Below are 22367 nucleotides of genomic sequence, written 5' to 3' on the forward strand. Positions count from 1 at the left end.
CTTACACTGCATGTCGGAAAAACAGGTTAAACAATACAATAGAAATAGAAGTAGACAAGGTGTACAAGTATTTTAATCCGAAATCAGTGTTGGGATTTACATTTGGACCTTCCTTAATTGCTGCTTTCAAACCTAAACGAGTCATGCCCCACTGCCAACCCACACCCCACTTTCCTAGACTCCGGCTACGTTGGCTCAGAGTAGGATGTTTTAATCTTCTCTTTCAAAGGTTTCATAAATCGAATAAGGTAGGTTAAACATCAAATTTTTTTAAAAAAAATTAGGTTATATAAGCTGGTTGATTCTAGATGAAGAGTTATTTTTTCAAGAGCTAAGTTAATCCAAGTCTATCATATTGATTTAAATTAGACCTGTCTAAGGATCAGGTTAACTCGAAAAGTGGTAGGATATGAATAAAAATATAAGCCAAAAAAATGGGCTTTGGTAAAAAAAATAAGACCCATTTAGAAATGAGTTGAGCCTCGAGTAAGGTTTTTTGGCCCTTGGGCTTGACCTGAATCGAAATAGTAAAAAATTTTACTTTTTTTTTGTTTTCTCATTGTTTTGCTACAATTTCACTATTATATTATTATTATTTTGTTGTTATTGTTTCAATATTTTATAACTCTTATTTTATTGTTAATTTTGTTACTTTTTTAAAGGTATTTTCTTGTTAAGTTACACCTATGTTAGTGTTATTTAAGTATAAATATTTTTTAATTTCTTTTCAATTTGTTGAGAAACATTTATTTTAATGTTTTTAGTATTTTTGATGTATTATATTAAAAAAATTATATAAAAAATTAATCCGGTCGGGCAGGGCCAAACCTAGGTTTTGACATTTTTATCCAGATTGAGCTTGGACAAAATTTTAGATCTATTTTTGGAGTCAGACTGGACTCAAACCTAGCTATAACAAACCTACAATTTTGGTAAGGTCCGATTTGAACTGACCTGACCTGACTCGGCCCATGAACAAACCTAAATCCAGACTTGCTAAATTGATTTGGATTCATTGAATTAATAGGCTCAATTCAAAATTATTAAATTAGAATATTATCTAACCTTTAGACAAGTCTATAACCTCAAGCAATAACAAAATGCTTAATACTAAAATTGCAATGTTTCATCATCATTACTCAACCTCTAACTAACTGCTTAAAGCTACTAATTTCAACTCAATAAAACATAATTTAGTGATAAGGAAAAGCAGAAAAGCCTTTGAAATTGTCTCAGGATAATTTGTTTTCTTTCCATATCATCATAATGGGCGTCACTAGTTGTCAACATAAGAGTAAAGTTTTCCATTAAAGGAAAAGGGGGCAAAGGTATAGCCAAACATCAAAGCAAGCTATAGCTGAAACCTCAAGCTCACGAGGCTTCATTAACTTAGCTAAAGAATCACTTGAGTTAAATATGAAAAAGTTAGGCCATTTCAAGGTAGACACATCAAAGTCCACATTCAGCTAAGTAATCTTGTCCCAAATGCCCATTTAAATTTGGACTGATGTTAACAAGCTAACTCAACCACCTCCAATGACTAATAACTAATATTTTAAAGAGTTTACAAGTATATAAATAATATATATTTAATTAATTAGAATCAGAATTAATTTAATACGACGCATGATGGCTTGAAATTTAGAATATATCTTGACAGAGTTTACATATGATGGAACTTAAATTCAAAATAATCTAAAAAAGAATACACGCATAACATTTATATATAATGAGCTCAAACCTAAACCATTAAAACCCCAAAACCTCGACCTTATCGATATACCGGAACATCATTAGTATAATTAATAAATAACAAAAGATTTGGCGCCACATTGAGATATTATTCATCAATGATTAAATTTATGAACTATATGATGGTGAGATGTCAAATAGGTGTTAATGAGTCAAGTTAAGGTCCGATTTCAAAAAAAAATCTAAGCCTGACTTCAAGCTCGGCCCACTCAAATGATTTATTTTTTATTAAACATAATAAAAAAATATATTTAAATTTAATTATAAAATATAAAAATATTTTATGTTTTTATTGTTTCTAAATAATAAAACCAAACTGAGCCGTGGGATTGATGTAGTAGTGAAGTAGCTCACGGAGGGTTTCATAAACACACGCCAAGCCACCTGAAACACATGAATTGTACCATAAAGTCAAACCTAATAATTATCTTTTCTGTTTGGTCCATTTCTCACCCTTTCCTTTTTCTAAATAAGTTAGGTTTGACTGATTTTTGAGTTAATTTAAATTTTTAAATTTTTAAAATTTTCGAATTATTTTGGGTTTGATTCTTTAGACTTTTTTTTAATAAAATTTTGAATTATTTTGAATTTTTAATCGGATCTATTTTAGTTGAGTTTGTTTATCAAAAATTTTAATTCAGTCAAATTTGATTTAGGATCGTTTTAACGCAAAAACAAAAGGGAAGAGACGTTATTTTGAGTTTTTATTTTATCCCGACATACTGTTTCAAATCATTGCATATTTAGATAATTTTAAATTCAAATTAAGCGAATTTAGATAGTTAAACTAGATTAAATCATATTAAAATTCGAGTTAATTAGGCAATTTGTATATACTTAAAGTTAGAGTTATATATTTATTTTTAAAAAATTATAAATTTCCTAAACTATCCTCTAATCTGCCTAAACCGTTAACTAATTACTCACTTGAAGAAAGTCATTAGACGCCACCTTCAAGAATCTTCATGAATCTTTGATTTTTTTTTATATTAAAAATTGAAGGTTAATTCTGCTATTAGTCCCTGTACTTAATAAAAATTGTAGATTTAATTCCTATTTTTTAGTTTTGTCTTTGTACATTTTGGATTTTGAAACTTTAGTCCTCATTAAACCTTAAATTCACCCAATTAAGTTATGTATTCCCAAAACCTAATGATACAAGAATATCATCATGTGTGATTTTATGTCAGCTTGTTATTTTCATATATTACTCACTGAAAATTTCTGTTAATAGATTTACTATTGTCATTCGTGCCAAGATTGAAATTTCAAATTTTGAAGAGTATTAAGACTTAGAATAGTCCAATTAAAGAATATAGGCTAAATCTACAACCGCATGCATAGCACAAGACCGATAATTGAATTTAACCAAACAAATTTAATTGACCCTGCTTAAGTCAAGACTAAAATTTTAAAATTGTATTGGGACTAAAATTGATCAATTCAAAAAGTACAATGACTAAAATTGACCAATTAAAAATAAAGAAACTAAATCTATAATTTTTACAAAATAAAGGGACGAATAGCAAAATTTAACCAAAAATTGAAATGTTATGCCTAAAAAAGTAAGACTAAAATGAAACAGAAGTACACGGTTGCTTGCGTTTCATTCATGACAGCTAAAGCAGATTATGATTTAATTGTAAGGAAAGGACAAAAACATGAAATGGGAGATGGATTTTGCACATAAAACACCATCTGCAACAAAGAAATGTTTTATATACTAAAAAAAAATAAACTCAACAATGAAAGCAACATCACACCATAATTTAAAAAAGGAAGAGGAAAAAGATGCAATTTCCATTTTCAATCTTCCACGAAAGAGAGATGACGGTCAACTTTAAACATCATCATCATCATCCATTAACTACTGTGGGTCTATACCTCACATGGGTATAACCAACAAGATGCATTAACTGACAAATGAGTTCCCATTTCAATACAAACCATATGTACCCAACAAAACACTCACAATCAGATGCCTACCAAACATCATCATGGTAGTAAACTGATAAAAAAGTTTTAAGACAGAAGGTAATAAAGAAAACAAAAACCCCATACAGACAACACATCTAACTTATTTATGAGACAGTAATATCCTATGTAAATCAGTAGCAAGATCCTATGCGGCTTTCCGTGTTTTTTTTTTTTTGTTTTTATTGAAGCCCCATATGAAGAGCTGCTAAGCTTGCTTAAACTTCCTACAGCTACACACAAGGAGGAAAATTACAATAACCAAGTGAAAAAAAAAAAAAGGGTTTCAGCTAGTGCATGTTCCGACAGGCGTTACAGTCTTACTGGAACCAGATTGAAACATCCTGCCTTGGGATGGTGTCCATCCCAACTGTTTGAAGATCTTCCTTGTAATCGAAAGTAGACAAATCGAATGGAAACCCGAACATCAGCGGGAAGCTGTTGTTGTTGTTATGTTCGGTCTCAAACAGAGAATTCAGGCCCTTGAACCGGTCAAATTGACCTTCCCCTTGTGGAAACATCTGATGGTTATTGGGCATGCTGGAGTCCTCGAAGAAGTTTCCTTGACCACGAAAGTATTCATCCTGTGGCTGTTGGATTTTCGGGTGAAGAATATTTTGGCCTTCGGCGATTGGATTGTTACTGGGATTCATGTTTTTGCTGCCTTGAATGTTGTTATCGTAAACCGACATGAGTTCGCTGATCATTTTCTGCCCATCTTCCGGAACTCCAAGTCCTGAAAGATCAAATGGTGTTGAGACGGAAGTAACCGCTGTTGCAGTTGGCTTGGATTGCGCAAATGCTTGAGGCAAAATTACAGGTTTCACCTCGTTAACATTAAAACTTGAACCACTAAACAGTGCAGAGGAGTTTCGATACGGACATGTTAATTGATGATTGTCCCTGGCAATCCTGTCATGAAAACCTAAGCGATGTTCACTATAGGGACATTGGACGAACTCGCATTTGTAGATCTTATGTTCCATGATGTTTGAATCATTGCTTGGTTTCCTCTTTCGCATAAAGTCCAAATTATTGACAACTTCTCCCTTAATAGAATAAGGTGGTTGTTGGATGGCCCTCATTCGATCCACACTCAAATCAGATGAATTTAGATTCCCGGGTTTGAGCTCTTGCACATCGAAGTTTGGCTCGTTGTCTGCCCCTTCAACATCATACTCACTGCAGTCATTTATAACCAAAGATCCACTTCCTCCACCGGAGGACAAAGGTGGGCAGGACTCGGGGTAAAGCTCTCGAGCCAAGGTCTCCTCCTGGTTGATGATAGCAAGCCATGTTGCACTTTCCTTTGCAGTCATCTTGTCCTGCAAGCACTTAGACTGCCTTACAAGCTTGCGAATCTTGGCTATATCGGGAGACATGTGCTTGATTACTGCTGTGAGAACCCCGACTTTCCAAGCCTTCTTCAAGTCATGAGGTTTCTTATAAGGGGGAGGGCCTTGATCTTTAGGCAATCCGAGATGCGGCCACCATTCCTCGTTACCAGTAGGCCACCACGGTGGGTGAACACCTTTCTCTAAAGGAAACCGCCTCTGAGGAGGATCACAATGCTGCATCAGTGCAGACAAAAGGGAACCGAGCGTTGTATCTTGAAGTTCTTGCAAGGTGTGTGGTATTGGACCAATTGGGTTACACCCATCATTGTTGCCGGGAATCGAATTATTAGCCTGGTACTTGGCAATAGCGGCAGGACCATTACGATCAAACCTGACTTTATCCTTCCACCATTCCCGAAGATTATCAGATGCCCCAGTTACCGGCTTTCCTTTCTCCGGGATTATTCCGTAAACAAAACCTTGAGCCTTGCACACTTCCATCATCTTCAACATGTACTTCAATATCCCATCTTGCGCCCTCGACATCTTCTTTTTCCTCGCCTGTTCTTGAGACTGTCTCTGTTTCACAATATCGACCCCATCCTTGCTCTTGTTCTGTTCTTTAAGTCGTTTGAGACGCATTTTGTCCCTCCACATCCTTCTCTCAAGTTCATCCACATCAATCTCTTCATCACTATAATCATCTTCCACTGTGGCCTCTGGTTCAGTACGCAAAGCCGCCAACGTTGCCGTGGCCGCATCTTTTTCCCCAAAAGGAGCACTGAAGAAATCCATATCCCCACAAATTCCCATATCATCAAACATCATCATTGTTCCAAGATAAGCCTGAAACTCAAGGGAATCTCTCAATCAACCAATAAGCTTCAACTTCCCCAAAACTATGTTTTCTCCTGTTACCAGTAAGTGCTGATATAAATTCAAATCACCCACAAACAAGCCTTTGTTAACCTGTAATAATAACAATTATAAATTACTTAACAAAGCCCATCTAATACAAGTCAGATTACCAGTAAACTAATTTTTTGATTAAAAATACCCCATCAGATATAATCAAGACCTCAATTTTATCAATCAAGAACAGAATTTTTAGGGGTTTTTTATATAGTAGGGGAAAAAATCCAAAACTAGGCAATTAAAACCTCAGCTGCATCAACCAACAATCAAAAGAAAAATAAATTAACAAAATCAAAAACCTCATCTTTATCAATCATGAGCAAACACAAGAAGGAAAACTATCAAAAGAAACCAAAAATAGAAATCAAAACCTGAAATTCCATGGATCAATAATCAAAACCCAAAGAAAGTAGTGAAACAAATTCATGTGCATGTAGATAGATCCACTCAACCATATCTAAAAACAAGACTCACCAGGAAAAACCCACAGTTTGGGTTTATTCCAAAAAGCTGAAAGAAGTAAATTCAGCAACAAACAGAAGATTTTCAGACAGAGAGAGAGAGAGAGAGAGAGAGAGAGAGAGAGAGAGGGAAAAAGAATATTATTCCTTTAGTTTGTTTTATAAGTTGGAACCTTTCTACTAGTGTAGAGAGAGAGAGAGAGAGAGAGTTATTGTTTATTGAATAGAGAGGAGATGGGAGGTAGGGGGAGGAGAGGGTGGTGGCTACTTATCTCCCTGTTGCTGATTGTGAAAGGAGGGATATACGTGGAAAGAAAAAAGAGAGGAAGTGGGAGAAATTATTGGAGTTTTGTAAATTATTATATACGTTTAATTCTGCTTTTAATCCCTATACTATTTGAACTTTTAACATTTAATCTTTCTATTTTTATTTCTAAGAATTTAGTCCTTTTCTAATTTAAAAATGTTAGCTTTTTAATGTTTATCCCTTTTGCTACTTTAGTCTTTTTTTTTTTTGTTAAGATAATTTTACCATCAACCTTTAATTTTAGTCAAAAGTGTTGTTTTTTTTTAAATAAAAGCTTATTGGAGTTAATTTTTTTAATGAATTTTCTAAGTTTTTAAATATTTTTTAATATTTTAGAATTTTTATAAAGTATACATGGACTGCCCCAAACTATTAGTTAGTCATTAAATTTTAAAGGTTTAAAGAGTTTTTTTATTGTTTTTAAAACTGGATTGGACCGGCTGAAAAAAAAATAAAATAGAAAGTATTGATTTTTTTATGAATTACAAGAAGAGAATAAAGTCCTAACAACAACGTGATTAACACGACTTGAACTTAAGCCAGACATGCAACGATAAACACTTTAACTATGAGGTTAACTTAACAGTTTAGAAAGAAGTGAAAATGGAAGAAAGCGAGCAAATGTCAGTTTTATCCAAATCTTATTGAATCTTCAGACAAAAATATAGTTTTTTTTAATATCTAAAATATATAGAAGGGTCTAATTTTGTTTTAGTCCTTTTACTATGCTATAAATTAAGAATGTAATCCTTAAAGTTTAATTATTTAAGGGAAAACTATCAAAATAGTCACTTTTGTTTGCCTTAGGTTACATTTTAGTCACTTATGTTTGAAATATTACGTTTTAGTCACTTACGTTATCGTGTTGTAACATTTTAGTCACTGAGTCGTTAATTGCCAACAATGGTGTAACGGTAAGCTGATGTGGCATGTTAAATCATCATTTCAAACAAAAATTTTAGGTTAAATTCTACAATTGGTCTCTATATTTTTTCATTTTAAACAATTTTAAAATTTTCTTTTAAGTTCTTTTAACTTTTTTTTCTATTATCTTCTGCTTCTCCCTCTATTTTCCTCCCTTCTTCATTTCTTTTAACATAATTTTTCTATGTTTTCCATTTGTAACTAGTCCAAAAGCTCGCCTCACTCGAAAAAATTAAATTGTTCAAAAAAATAAAACATAGCAAAACTATGTTGAAAGAAATGGAGAAAGGAGGAAAACAAAGGGAGAAGCATAAGAGAATGGAAAAGAAAGAAAGTTAAAAAAACATAAAAGAAAAAATTAAATTGCTCCAAACGAAAAAATATGGGGACCGATTGTATAAATTAACCTAGAATTTTTGTTTGAAATGATGATTTAATGTGCCACATCAGGTTATTGTTACACAGTTAACAGAAATTAACGGCTCAGTGACTAAAATGTTACATCATGATAACATAAGTGACTACAACGTAACATTTCAAACATAAGTGACTAAAATGTAACCTGAACCAAACAAAAATGACTATTTTAGTAGTTTACCCATTATTTAATTTCTTTACTTCAGCCATTAGTTGGTCCAAATCAGATGCATAGGGAGCGGGGCAAACAGCGTCACTGCCCCCCTCTTTGTATATATAAATTCCTTTATAAAAAATAGATTTTTAATATTTTTACGCCTAAAATAGTTTAAAAAATTATTTCGTTCTAAAAATTTTATGATTCGATTTTTTTTTATCTTAGTCCCTTCAATATTTTTTTTTTTGGGGTTTACTCACTACTTGTCCAAGTTAACATTGGATCATTCCGATTAAAATAATATATTAATAAATTTACTTTTTAATTTTGTTAAATTAGTCTTTATTTTTTTAAAGAAAATATTGACTAAAATATTAATTTTTAATCATGTTGGAGTAGCAATTCACGCGACAATCTATTTCTACTCCATTCTAATATGACACTATTTGTCTTATATGCCATGTCAATAAATAAATAAATTTTAACATATTAAAAAATAAAAATTTTAAAAATTAAAATAAAATATACATGGATTATCATGCGGATTGTCATGTTTAAAAATATAACGTTTTAGTAAATATTTTTATTAAAAAATTAATTTGACTCTTTTTAAAAGATTAACAATTAAATTCAACTTTTTTTAATAGGTTAAGGATAAAATTTAGCTAAAAAATTAAATTGATAAAAAAAATATTTTTGCGTTGGGGTGAGTTTATCGACATATTAATAGAAATAATTCAGGGAATTAACTATTTAAATTAACTAATAGTAATATAAAAATAAATTATTAAATTATGTTAAATTAAAGATAAAACGCTAAATTCAAAATTGAGTAAAGTAGATGGACTGATATCAGAAATTGACCAAAGTGTAAGGCAGAACCTGAACAGTCACCAATTATTTCAGGCCTTGGAGTTAGGGAGGGTACTGGTTTCACTTCATCCTATGTTATCTTCTTTTATTATTCAATGTAGGGCATCTCTTTTATTGATTAATAAATATATTATTACGAGGAAAAATATTAATAAAATATATTATTAATTATCTTTGTATGTATTATATGAACATATATTATGGCATATAATACTTGTTTTTAAAGGGTTTGTTTGCAATCACGGTCCCCAAGTTTTAAGGAGGATTATGGCTAAATCCACATCATTGATTCTTTTTAAAGATTTTATTTTCAATATTTAAGACCAATTTAATATTTTGTTTACAAAATCTTGAAATAAAAACCCTTAAAACTCTAAATCCTATAATTTTAGACCCTAATATTTAAACCTTAAAATTATATCTATATTAAATTAAAAAAAACAAAAACTTAATAAAAAAACTTTATCTGTAAATTTCGTGGAAACTTAGTGTAAAAACAACAGTGGCGGTGAGATTAGATACTGTAGCGTGAGACAAAAAAGTAAGCTGAACGCACCGCCCCTCCGAACCCACCCTTATGGATTGTGAGCTTACCAACTCTTGTTAGTAAAATAATAAGATTTTTAAATATGGATTTGCATTTGATATGTGATGTGGGTGAAAAATAGTATAAAATATATTTATTAGCAGTAAAGGCGAAGCCAGAAATGTTTAGTGAGAGCTGAGATTAAGTTATATATTTTTATAAGAGTTAAAATCTAATTCACTTTTATATTGATTTACATATTTATAGTTTTTAGAATTAAATTAAAATTTTATTAATTTTGAAGGATCTAAATCACAATTTTTCGATTTTTGGAGGCCAAAGCCCTTACCTATGCAAATTGAAGCTTTGGTTTAACTAGTGAAATTAAAATTTTAATTGTTATGGGTTAAAGTTTGAAGCTTTGGTTTAACTAGTGAAATTAAAATTTTAATTGTTATGGGTTAAAGTTTAAAATAAGTGTCTTTTTATTGATTTAATATAAAAACGTAAAAAAAAAACAAAATATTCTCAATGAAATAATTTATTTTATAAAAATACGAGTTTTAGTCATTTCACAACTGAATTGAGATTCAACTAATAGGTGACATCAATTTAATCAAATGCTTAAATAATAGTATCAATAGACAATTATGAACTTATATTATCGGAATGCATTATTATCAAATGTAATACTTAATAACTTTATGCATCATTTGTACTTGGCTTAATATAACATTTGGTAACTGAACTTGACATTTTTTCCTAATCAATACCTAAGTTTTTTTTGGTTCATTTGGTGCTTGAACCTAACATTTTTTTCCTAACTTGGTACCAAAGCTTTGTTAATCCATTTTGGTACCTAAACTTGTTAAATGTCATACAAATTACCCCAAAACAATAATTGTGTTAATTTTTTACGAGGGTACAAAAATAACTCATGCATATTGACATGTTACATACGACATGCAATTTAATGGCAAAAATGATAAAAAGGGACCACATACTTAAAGCATGGGTTGGTTTTTATAAAGCTCTCAATTCCAAAAATATATTGTCAATATTAGAAGAATTTCGTGTTCAAAAATCGTGCTTTGAGTCAAGCTTAACAAATTGATATTTAAGAAGAAAACAAGAGTTTTAAAAACCTAAAATAAAAATAAATTCATTATGTTAAATTAAATTTTAAAATAAATTAAACTAGAAGTAATTGAACATTTAAAAAACAAACAAAAAAATCTATGTCATCTACTACATGTCGGTCATACATTGTGTAATACCCCTTACCCGTATTCGTCGCCGAAATATAGTATGATTTTACCGAATTTTTTTTTCAAGATAGATTTATCATATTCATAAGATAATTTCATCACATACCAAAACCAAAATTTGTTAGTCATACCAATGGCTAACCATAAATTCATTTCACATTAACATCTAATTTACTAGCTTATACATGCCATTGATTTCCAAAATAAAGTTCCTTTATGTACCGAGATCTCGAGATTGATAGTGTGAGGTGTCTCCGACCAAATCCGACCTCCGAACTCTTAACTCTACAAACAGGGGAAAAAGAAATAGGGTAAGCACTTTGTGCTTAGTAAGTTCATGCAACAGGAATTATACTTACCATACTTATACATCCATCATTTAATAACACAAGCACACATCCAATTCACATAAACATATACCTATCACATACAAACTCAACCTCATGCAAATTCATTACAAAGATAAATGATTGATGAGCTCATCAATTCCATGATTTCCATTTCCTTGTTATTTTTCCATATTTATCCCGTTGAATTACTTGGAATTTCGATGGATTTTCAGAGGTACACTTTAGTGTACAAATCCGGGTCCGTCAATTCATATTCATGTGCGCACATTTCCGTTTCAGAGAGCACACTCCCGCGAACCTCATCCTTACAGCGGGATTACCAGTCCAGGCTAAATCCCCTGTAATATAAACTCATAGAGTATTGTCGGGATTACCAATCCAGGCTAAATCCCCTGCAACGACAATTACTCTAATGAGCTTGGATCTAAATTACCAGTCCAGGCTAAATTCAGACCCTAATTCGGATTACCCGTCTGGGCTAAATCCATTTTCCACATATTCTTCAGGAGGGCTATATCAGGATAGGATCACTCGTCCGGGCTAGATCCTTTTTACCGTCAATTCCTTTTTCAGAGATCCGTCGAATTTTTCCTTTCATTCAACCGGGATTTATTTCCTCTTTTCATCAAGAATATCAATACTTCATCAATTATCATACATTAAACATCCAAATCATATTCACATCAATAACAAACATTTCAAGCATTTATGAATATAATTCAAGTTACATGAACTTACCTCGACAATTGTTCGTAAACAAAAATCTACTAATCCCGAACTTTTTCTTTTCCTCGATCTTGCTTCGTATTTGAATTTTCCGGATCTAAATAAATAAATTTAATCATTAATCTAATACATTTCATGTTCATATGTAACTTTCTCTACAATTCCATTATTATTTATAGTGCATTCAAAGTTGCCTCACTGAGTCACAGTCACTAAATTATTTATATCTTGAGCTACATAACTCAAAATTAAGATCCGTTAATTTTCCCTAAAAATAGACTCACATATATTCTTACCATAAACATTTCAGAATTTTTTGTTTAGCCAATAAGTACAGTTTATTCTTTAAAGTTTCTCCTATTTCACTGTATGACAATTCTGACCCCTCTTCACTAAAAATTAATTATCTCACTGTATAGAATCAGGATGATGCTTCCCTTTATTTCCTCAGAAAATAGACTCATTAAGGATTCTAAGCATATAAATTATAACTCATAACCATTTTTGTACAATTTTTAATGATTTTTCAAAGTCAGAACAGGGGAACCCGAATTCATTCTGACCTTGTCTCACAAAATCTATTATATCTCATGATTTACAATTCCATTGCTTACACCGTTTCTTTTATAAGAAACTAGACTCAATAAGCTTTAATTTCATATTTTATTCATCCTATAATTCGATCTATACAATTTTTGGTGATTTTTCAAAGTTAGAGTACTGCTGCTGTCCAAAACTGTTTTAGTGCATGGTGTTAATTACCATTTTTCCCCTAAACTTTCAACAATGATAATTTCGTCCCTGCTCAATTAACCTCTCAATTGAGCTGATTTTTCTCAATCAACACTTTATTATATCACTTTAAACTACCTTATAACCTTTGGAAATCAGAATTTCAGCACTAAACTTTAATTCCAAACTTTTTCACAATTAGGTCCTACAAATCAATTTCTATTGGAATTACCTAATAAAATCATCTCATAAACAAATTAAAGCATCAATTTCATCCTATTTCCTCATAAACTTCTAGCACATATTCATATCAACTTTCAATATCATTCATAAAACCAAAAACTAATGAATTAAGTAATAGGACCTAGTTGTAAAAGTCTTAGAAACGCAAAAATTACGAGAAAAAGGCAAGAATTAACTCACTTGGTGAAAAAATTATGAAAAACCAGCTTGAAGAAACCCTTAGGACGTTTTTGGCTGATGAGAGTGCAGAAAATTAAAGAGAAATCTAGATAATTCCACTTTAGTCCTAACTTTTAAAGCAAATTTTGTAATATTCCAATTTTACCCTTATTTCTTCAATTCTCCTGATTTTTCTCAGTGTATGCCGCCCAAAATATCTCCTTTTGGGGTTATTTTCAATTAATGTCCCTCCTCATTTCACAATTGAGCTATTTAATCCCTCTAGTAACTTTTACATTTTTTTCAATTTAGTCCTTTTCACTTAATTGACTACCCAAACATTAATATTTTCTAACGAAATTTTAATACCATATTACTAACACTTCATAAATATTTATAAAAATATTTTTGACTTGGTTTTACGAGATCGAAGTCTCGATATCTTATTTTTACCTAATTCCTTCAATAATTTCTTTTTCTAACTAACCACTTAATCAGTAAAATTTTTCTATCGATATTTTCATACGATTTTTCCTATCATATCAATATTCATGCAAAAATATTAAAATAAATTTCTCTTTAAATCGGATTTGTGGTTACGAAACCACTATTCCGATAATTTTGAATTTGGGCCATTACACATTGATTACTTTTACTAGCTTATAAAAAACACTATTAGCACGTTGGAGTAGTTTATATTAGGCTTAATGACAAATTTGGCCACTAACGCTTGCATGTTTTGTCAAATTGGTCCTAATTGTAATTTTGAGCCTTTTTTGGCCATCAACCTTTGTTCTTTTTTCAATATGCTTTTTCTAATAGATTTAATGAAAATACAGTTAAAAAAGTTAATAAGAATGATGTGGAATTTCATATGTGAAATATTTTTAATGAGATATAATTTATTACTTAGATAACCCAATAAGATGATTACACGTGGGAAATAATAAAATAAATAAATAATACATTAAATTAAAAAATAACTTATAATTTAAAGAAAATAAACGTAATTGTCTAAAAAAATTAACTCAATAGAAAAACTTCTCAGTAAACAAACATAAAATCCACTTTTAACTTCCTTTCTCCATAGCCCAACAATCTAAAATGTTAGTTCAAATTAAAAGTGATATAATATAATTAAAGTTTGTTGAGTTTTAACCATTAAATAAAATATCAATCGAATATATGTAAATACTCTGATAACTTCTTTTTAATTGATGATGGGCTAACTAAAAATTAAGGTTAACGTTCTAACATTCCATATTCAAAAAAAGAGATCCACATTCTTTAAAGTGGAAGATCAGAACTATAAAACTAAAAAATTTAAAGAAATCTATGGATTTAAGTACGCTTCCATATTTTATATTTGTTCTTGATGATCTGACATAATAGATTTTAATTCAGATTTTTATAGTTCTATCAAGTGAGACCTAAATCTCGTCGTTTCAAATGGTTGGAAATAAATAAATAAATTTTTTAATTTTTGGAATGATTCTCTTTTTAAGTTTTATGGATTTTATGTTATGATTTAATATTTCGATTAATTGAATGTTTGAAATTCATGGTAAAAACTGCAGGGCTTCGATATTTTATTTAAGTGATTTTTGGTTATCATGCTTTAGTCGATTTTTGTATAAATTCATTGTTATTCGCTATTCACAAGTAATAAATCCATTGGTATTCAAGATTCTGGTTATAGTACCATCAGCTTTCGTGTTTAATTCTACTATTATATATATATATTAATTATTTGTTTGTATTAATTATTTATTAAAAATTTAAAGATTAAAATATACTCTAAGTCTTCCACTGAGTATTAACTCGGTTGGTATTGAATTTTTTGTCAATATAGAAAGATATAATGCATTTATCCTCCTATTTAAAGGTGGGAAGGGATTTTGAATAGTTCTAGACATTGTATCAATATATATATATACTCTAAGTCCTATACACTTTATAGATTTGGGATTTAGTCGTCCTACTTTTGTTTTAAAGAATTTAGTCTCTCTATTTTTCAGATCTAAAATCTACTTTCAAATTATATATAACCATAGAACATGTTAATCGAAAAGTTAACGATATTAATTATTTAGACTAATTAATGACATTATAAAAATATAGAAACTAAAATTATGTTAGAAATCGAAGCATAGTATTAAATCTCATATTTAAAAATAATAGAGAGATTAAAATTGAAAATTAACCAATTTTCTACAATGTAAAGGAAAAAGGAAAAAAATTGAAAGTTAAAATATGCTAAGTTTGAAATTTAATCTCCCTATTTTTATTTTAAGAAATTTAGTTGTTCTACTTTTTCAAAATTAAAAATTCAGATCAGATTGTTATTACTATTAAAATCCTTTAATTAAATCTACTTTTTTTTAGCTATTAATCAAAACGGAAAATTTACAAATCAAGTCCCTAAATATTTTAAGTCAACACATTTCAATCTAGTGCAGCCAATATGTCAGTAATACTATAATAAATTCTTACTTTTGTAATTAATTATTTTTTATATTATTTAGGTAAAAAAAGTCCAATGATGTCAGTGAAAAAAATGTGTAATAAAATTAGAACATATAAAATACTTAAAATAAGCTTTAATTGAAACAATAAATTTTGTTTTGTAGATGCTAATGACATGGATCAAATCTCAATAAAATTTACCTTGATTTATATTGTTTTATTGAAAATATAAAAAAGAAAAAAGACAAAAATTCTCTCATAATCGTATTACTTATTTTATACATGTAATGGTATGTCGTAATTTCTCTCCGACTAACTAAATTGGTGATCAATTGAATTGTGACACTAACTCAATCGGGGTTAAAATATTGCTATAAATAAACCACTTACCATGCTTTGAACCAAAATAAATTCAGAAGTGATATGAGAAAAGATGGGCAAATAAGGATGCACGCAAGAAGTAACCTTGTCGCTACCATTACATCAAATACTAGTTTGTCTGAAAACATCATAGGAAGAGCATGATAGTTTTTGTTACATATGCTAATAAATTCTGATTTACAGATACTTATACGAGATTGCATTTCCACAATTACCCCATTATACTCTGATAATACACTTAAAAATCTTGTGACTACATATTTAAATTCCAAACTTTTGTAGCATCAATCGGTTTCTTCACGAGCAGTTTGTGTCGTAACTTGCAAGCCCCAACAACTCCGGGCCTTCGAGACGAGGGTTTTCCTCGAACCTATACAATTTGGAACAACATTTAAGATCAGTCACTTTTGCATACAGGGAAAACAAAAATAAACAAATGGCATAGTTCCATAAAAGTCAAAGCATCTTCACATGGAGGTCCCACCAAAGCAAAAAAACACAAGAATAGAAAGGATTTTAATCTATGCTATTCGGACTCGGGGATCAGTATCCGGCACAGGTATGGCAAGATTTTTCCAAGTTTTACATATTTGGAGGATCCTTGGAAGTCTATCCCCATATCCATGAGTGTCGGAATCGGGTACCTTAAGAAGAATGAACAGTTCAAGCAACATAGTTTTCAATGGGGCATGTTTTAAAAACCTTGAGTACGGGATGAAATATGAAAAGGTGCACAATTGGGAAGATATGTCGATACCAAGGTATAGTTTATGCAAAGGAAATGACGTAGTATCAAGACTAGCAAGCAAGGTGCCTCGAAGATACATAATTGCACCATAACATGCAGATACTTCCAACATGCAGATACTTGATCGAAAAAAATAAAGCAAATAAAAGAAACAACGGTGAACTTACTTGTTCAAAGGAATGTGCTCAAATGGACCACTGGTAGGAATTGTTCCACACAAATCATTGTTTGAGACGTCGCTGGAAGAAAAGAGGTAAATGTTTTGATAACCATGAGCTTTAATGCTTTGCAAAACAATACCAGAGAATTGTATTTTGGAAATAAACTATTTGAAAAATTGCAAGACTTACACAACTTTGAGGCTTGAAATACCAACAAGCTCCCTAGGGATAGGTCCAGTTAACCTGTTGTCATTAAGCCGCCTGTAACATGAAACAACAATGAGAGAGAGATTAGTGTTTATAAATTAGAAATGACTAGCATTCCAGTTTGTGAAATGAGAATTAACTAGGAATGGCGTAATCATGGTGGCACAGAAAGAACTAGGAGCTCGTAGCTTAGGTAAGCCCCAAATAATCTACTATTAATTCATCATTGGTTTTTCAAGTGAAGCCAATAAGGGAAGACAACCGAGAGAAATAAAGCTTCATGATAGTCCAATCATGCATGAAGAGACAAACATTGAACTTGAACACTCACAAGAATACAAGAGACTTAAGTTTCCCGAGTGAAGGAGGAATGGTGCCGGAGATGTTGTTGTTATATAAGTCCAAACTGATAAGGCTCTTCAAGTTGCCAAGCTCAGTAGGGATGGTTCCTCGAATGTTATTTTTGTAAAGCTCCCTGCATGATAGGAAAAAAAAAAGTTCAAAATGAATAACAATACTTGAATACCAACAGTTGTATCCCGTAAATGTTGGAAACCCCAAAATGCCTCTATTAAGGGTGAGCAAGAAAAAAGTTCAAGAGAAAAGAAGCAGAACATACAGATACTGCAAATGCTCAAGCTTCCCGAGCTCTGGTACCAAATGTCCAGATAGGTTTGAATTACCTAAATCTCTGTACAAAAAAGGGGGGAAAGAAACCATAAGCGATTTACCATTGAAAAATCATCAGAATACTACTTACCAATTTGGAAACTACAACTAAGATCATATACTCAAAACCATCAAGCACCTAATTGTACCATTTTTATGTCAAAAAATTATAAACATATTCTTCTAAAAAAACATGTAAACCATAAGCACATCAAGAAAAACCTGAAATTTCAACAGAAAACAAAAACTCCAATACAACCCAATGCTTAAAATGGAGATAATACATAAACATTTCTTATTGACAGAGTCAATTCTCCAGCTTTTTTCGACTCGAACACACCTATGCCAAAGAAATGCTAAAGTAGATCAGCTTATAACAGCCTAAACATGATAATTATTGCATCCAATACACGAATCTCAATAGACAAAAGCATTAAAACACTATTTTAGAACCTAAAACATTACCAAAAACTTCTATAAATAGTGTTATTATCCCAACTCTATCATTAATCCAGATTGAACCATTTTTACCACCATATTTGCCCTTGTTCAATAACTGTTTATGAGCAAAATACAAACTCATATACAAGCCAACAGTTCTTCAGTGAATTCACCAACTTTTTTCCCCCACCATAACATTGCCATAAGCCCACCAAAATAAAATCTACAATCCCAGGTAATCTAACAGTTTCACAGTGAAATTGTAACCATCATTTCTTCCCTCTAAAAAGGGGTAAAAAGCCCATATAAAAGATAAAACAATAAATTAAATTAAATTAACTAAAACCCAATTTAAGCAACGAGTTTTACTACCATCAAACAATGAAACTAAGCCCTCTCCAGCCAAAAAATGAAAATAAAAAGAAAACCCATATAAATAAATGAACCCAAAATCAAAACATTGTAGATCTTCAAAAAGAACAAAGAAGGGAAATGAGCATACACTCTAGTGACTCGATTATCTTGATTGCAAGTGATTTGGAACCAAGTACAAGGGTTAACAAGGGTGGGATCCCAGCTCTGGAGCACGTTATCAGGATCCGATAGGCTTCTTCTCAAAGTATAAAGAGCATCGCCTTCTGAGTTTCCCAAAACGGAAGGAAATAGAGTTAGGGCTACGTAAAAAGCCCATACCCAGATCGGTGCCGCCATGGGTGATGATAGTTGCAGCTGCTCTGTTAGAAATTAGGTTTTTATGCTTTGAAAAACGAACCCAGAGTAAAGAAGGAACAATAGAAAGAAAAAAAAAGTTAGCTTTTTTAGCACTTTTTTTTCTTTAAGATTCTATTACTTTACTTGTATCAAAATTTCTAAAGTAGAATCGGCTTTGGAAATGGCAGCGAAAAACATGGAACTCTTTTGCTTTTTCTGGGTTTTTATGTTAAGAGAAAGGAAAATTGAATTTCATGTGAATTTATGGGAAAAGAAAAACCTTCGACTTTGGTCTTTGATTTGGGTTGACTGAGTTAATTTAATTATTGAGTTTTTTTTCAATAATTAGTGAATTTAAACAGTATAAAATTTATTTACGAATAATTTAATCTTAACTCGATTAACATAGATATTTTAGGACACTTTTAGAGAAATGTACCAAGTACAATAACTAATCAAGTAATTTTAAAAACATGTGTACAAGCTCGTAATGAGGGACATGACTTTGCTCACGAGGATAATGAAATTATCCGCGAGGCTAGTAAATGGAGTCCTAAACTAGCTATTGCTTGTGAAGTATAGAAGGTGATCAAATTTGAATTCGAAACAATGTATACTTTGTAATCCAGTAATTATTGCATGCTACTAAATTTGTTATTTTTTTTAATAAATTTAAAATCGTTAAGTTTTTTTTTCAAAATTTTTATGTGACAAATGTACAATATTTGTTTGTTATTTTAAATAATAGTCATAAAATATTGATGTTATTTTAATTAATGTATTTAACTAATTTGAATCATAATTAAATTTTAAAATAAAAACTAAAAGTGATCAAATTGAAAAGGAGTAATTAAATCTAGCATTTATGCATAACACAAGATTAAAAGTAAAATTTGATCTAATAAATTTAATTAATATGAGCAAGACCAAAATTTTAAATTAGAAAAGTACAGTCATTAAATTTTATTAAATTAAAATATAAATACTAAATTTGCAACTTATGCATTGTACAAAATTAATAGCAAAATTTGATTAATTTAAAAATGTATTAGTTTAATTTGGTTTTAGTCCTTCTGTGTTAATTTTTGAAAATTAATCCTCTAATTTGATATGATTTAATTATTTATTATTAAATAAGTTTTATGAAACCAGAAGACTTAGGCTCCTTAAAATTTTGAGAAATTTTTTTTTCTTTGAAATTTTTAGAAAAATTTAATTAAACTCTCTTAAAATTTTTAAAAATTCTAATTAATCTCACAAAAATTTCAATTAGACCCTAGAATTTTCTTTTATAAGAATTCATTAAACTCCTAAAATTTTTGAAAAATTTACTAGGCCCCTCAAAACTTAGTCCTAGGATCCACCATTGCGTGAAACCAATTTCATTATTATTTGGTTGCAAGATAAAAATCACATGAAAATTTAATATAACCATATTCAACCAATAATAATTTTATATGACAATAAAATCTTTAAGTTAAATAAAAATAAACTTCCGGACATCATTTTAACACAACAATTAACAATGTTAGTAATTTAGACATACTAATAATTATAAAAATTTAGTGCCGTAGGTAGACTAAAACCATAGTTAAATGTTTATATATTTTAGAGATAAAAGCAATATTTAGTCTTAAATTTTACGATTTTTTTTAATTTTGGTCTATGTGATAATATCATAAAAAAACTATAAATTTATTTAAAAAATGTGATGATTTGGGATAACTTAAAAGTGTCAGTTCATCGTATGGATCAAATTTGGGAAAGTTGCCAATTTTCAAGACTAACATGAAAAGAAAACAACAATAAGTTGAAAAGATGGTCAAATGTAGGACTAAATGTTGACTTATCTCTATATTTTATTATTTAGACATTAAAAACCTTGAATTAATAGGTCAATTTTTGGTACTACTCCCTAAACCATGCGCAAGTTACATGTTCTAATTAATCGTTTTTACTTTTGAAATTTCAGCCCCCAATCAACCGATAGTCAGTAAATTTATTTAAGTTAAATATTGTTATTTCTAAAATATTATATGGCAAATATATTAATAGATGTGTAAGTGACATGTCAACTTAATGTTTTCGTAAAATATCACAGGAAAAACAATTCATTTTAGTTAATGGATTTAATCGCTAACGCTTTTGAGTTTAGACTAAAATTTCAAAATTTTAAAATATATAGACTAAAAATGATCAAATTACAAATTAATTTAAATTTAAATATGAATAAATCAAATTTTAAGTAAAATTACAAATTTAATAATTCAATAAATACAAATATTTGACTCGATGTCATTTCAATTCAAAAGGTGCGACCCACTAAAGTATGGAAAAAGACAAGCCTAGCAATAGCTGGTCCATTTGCTTTATATATATATATATATAAAAGTTAACAAAAAACACCTAAAATTATGCACATTGAATGGGTCATAATTATTTATCAAAAACCCAAAAACACGAATAAAAAATTAATTATATTAAAAATATTTAATATAAAAAATATTTAATATGGATATAGTTATATATGTAAAAATTTATAAATATTTTTAATAAAATAAAATTTTAAAATATATGTTAGAATTAAATAAAAATATTTTTTAAAATTTAAGTTTTTATCATATAGTGGGACCATATGTATTAATTAAATAAAATTTTGAAGATTTTTTAAAAAAAAACACCTCTTTAGGTGGAATTTAAAAAAGGAAATTGAGTTATTGAGAATACTCATCAATTTTGAAATTATCCGATATATTTATCCAAATAAATAAATTTATTTTTAGAATTTTGAAATTTTTGATATAAATGAAATGTTTCCTACAAAATTTTGATATAAGTTTTTTATAAATACAATAACTAAAAAGTTTAAAAAAAAACTCTAGAAGTTTATAATTAAAAAGAGTAACAAATATTTTCAATCTTTCATATCTTCAAACATTTATTTAAAATTTTGAAACATTATATGAAAATTTGTATTATGATACATATAAATTAAGTATCTGGAAATTTTGATTAACTGAAAATTAATATTTTTAGTAATTTAATTTTTTAAATGCGTTAGATAACTTAAAATAAAATCTATTTTCAACAAGTAGATAAGAACTATTTATCGCTCATCGCTTAATGAATAATCTATTATTTAATTTATTTATTTTAAAGACTATATTATCATTTAACCGTTTTACATTCTTGGTATATTCTTTCATTCTCTTAATGATTTTTTTTTCAAATTAACTTTAAAAAGGGGAAAAAAAAAAGAAACCCTAATCCAAAAACAAGTCATAATTGGGAGAAGAATCCATGGCAAACAAAATTAGAGACAAATTGGTTTCAAAATTCAAACATTGAAACAAAATCATACACCTTTTTGTATGAAAAAGTTTCATCATTTTTCAGGCAAATGGAGACAACTGTAATCATCAAATCGTATTTGGTGTTTTTTTTTCAATTAAATATTTATGT

The 22367-nt window shown here is 29.6% G+C and overlaps 2 protein-coding genes across 3 annotated transcripts; both read right to left on the reverse strand.

Moving 5' to 3' along the window:
• Positions 1-3586: 3586 nt before the first annotated feature.
• On the reverse strand, positions 3587-6770 carry LOC107943086 (protein ETHYLENE INSENSITIVE 3). 2 transcript variants are annotated; one of them, XM_016876818.2, is made up of 2 exons: positions 6453-6770; positions 3587-6032 (listed from the first exon to the last, which is right to left on the reverse strand). In XM_016876818.2, the coding sequence occupies exon 2, from the start codon at positions 5892-5894 to the stop codon at positions 4047-4049; it is 1848 nt and encodes a 615-aa protein (XP_016732307.1). In that variant the 5' UTR covers positions 5895-6032; positions 6453-6770; the 3' UTR covers positions 3587-4046. The 2 variants fall into 2 exon arrangements, with proteins under 2 accessions (XP_016732307.1, XP_016732308.1); XM_016876819.2 differs by having other exon boundaries at positions 6350-6718.
• Positions 6771-16035: 9265 nt separating this feature from the next.
• On the reverse strand, positions 16036-19342 carry LOC107943088 (leucine-rich repeat protein 1). Its single transcript, XM_016876821.2, has 6 exons — positions 18697-19342; positions 17704-17775; positions 17416-17559; positions 17067-17138; positions 16884-16955; positions 16036-16338 (listed from the first exon to the last, which is right to left on the reverse strand). The coding sequence occupies exons 1-6, from the start codon at positions 18903-18905 to the stop codon at positions 16266-16268; spliced, it is 642 nt and encodes a 213-aa protein (XP_016732310.1). The 5' UTR covers positions 18906-19342; the 3' UTR covers positions 16036-16265.
• Between the last annotated feature and the right edge of the window lie 3025 nt (positions 19343-22367).

Source organism: Gossypium hirsutum, chromosome D03 (genome assembly GCF_007990345.1).
Source record: "Gossypium hirsutum isolate 1008001.06 chromosome D03, Gossypium_hirsutum_v2.1, whole genome shotgun sequence".
In the NCBI taxonomy this organism is placed as follows: Eukaryota; Viridiplantae; Streptophyta; class Magnoliopsida; order Malvales; family Malvaceae; genus Gossypium; species Gossypium hirsutum.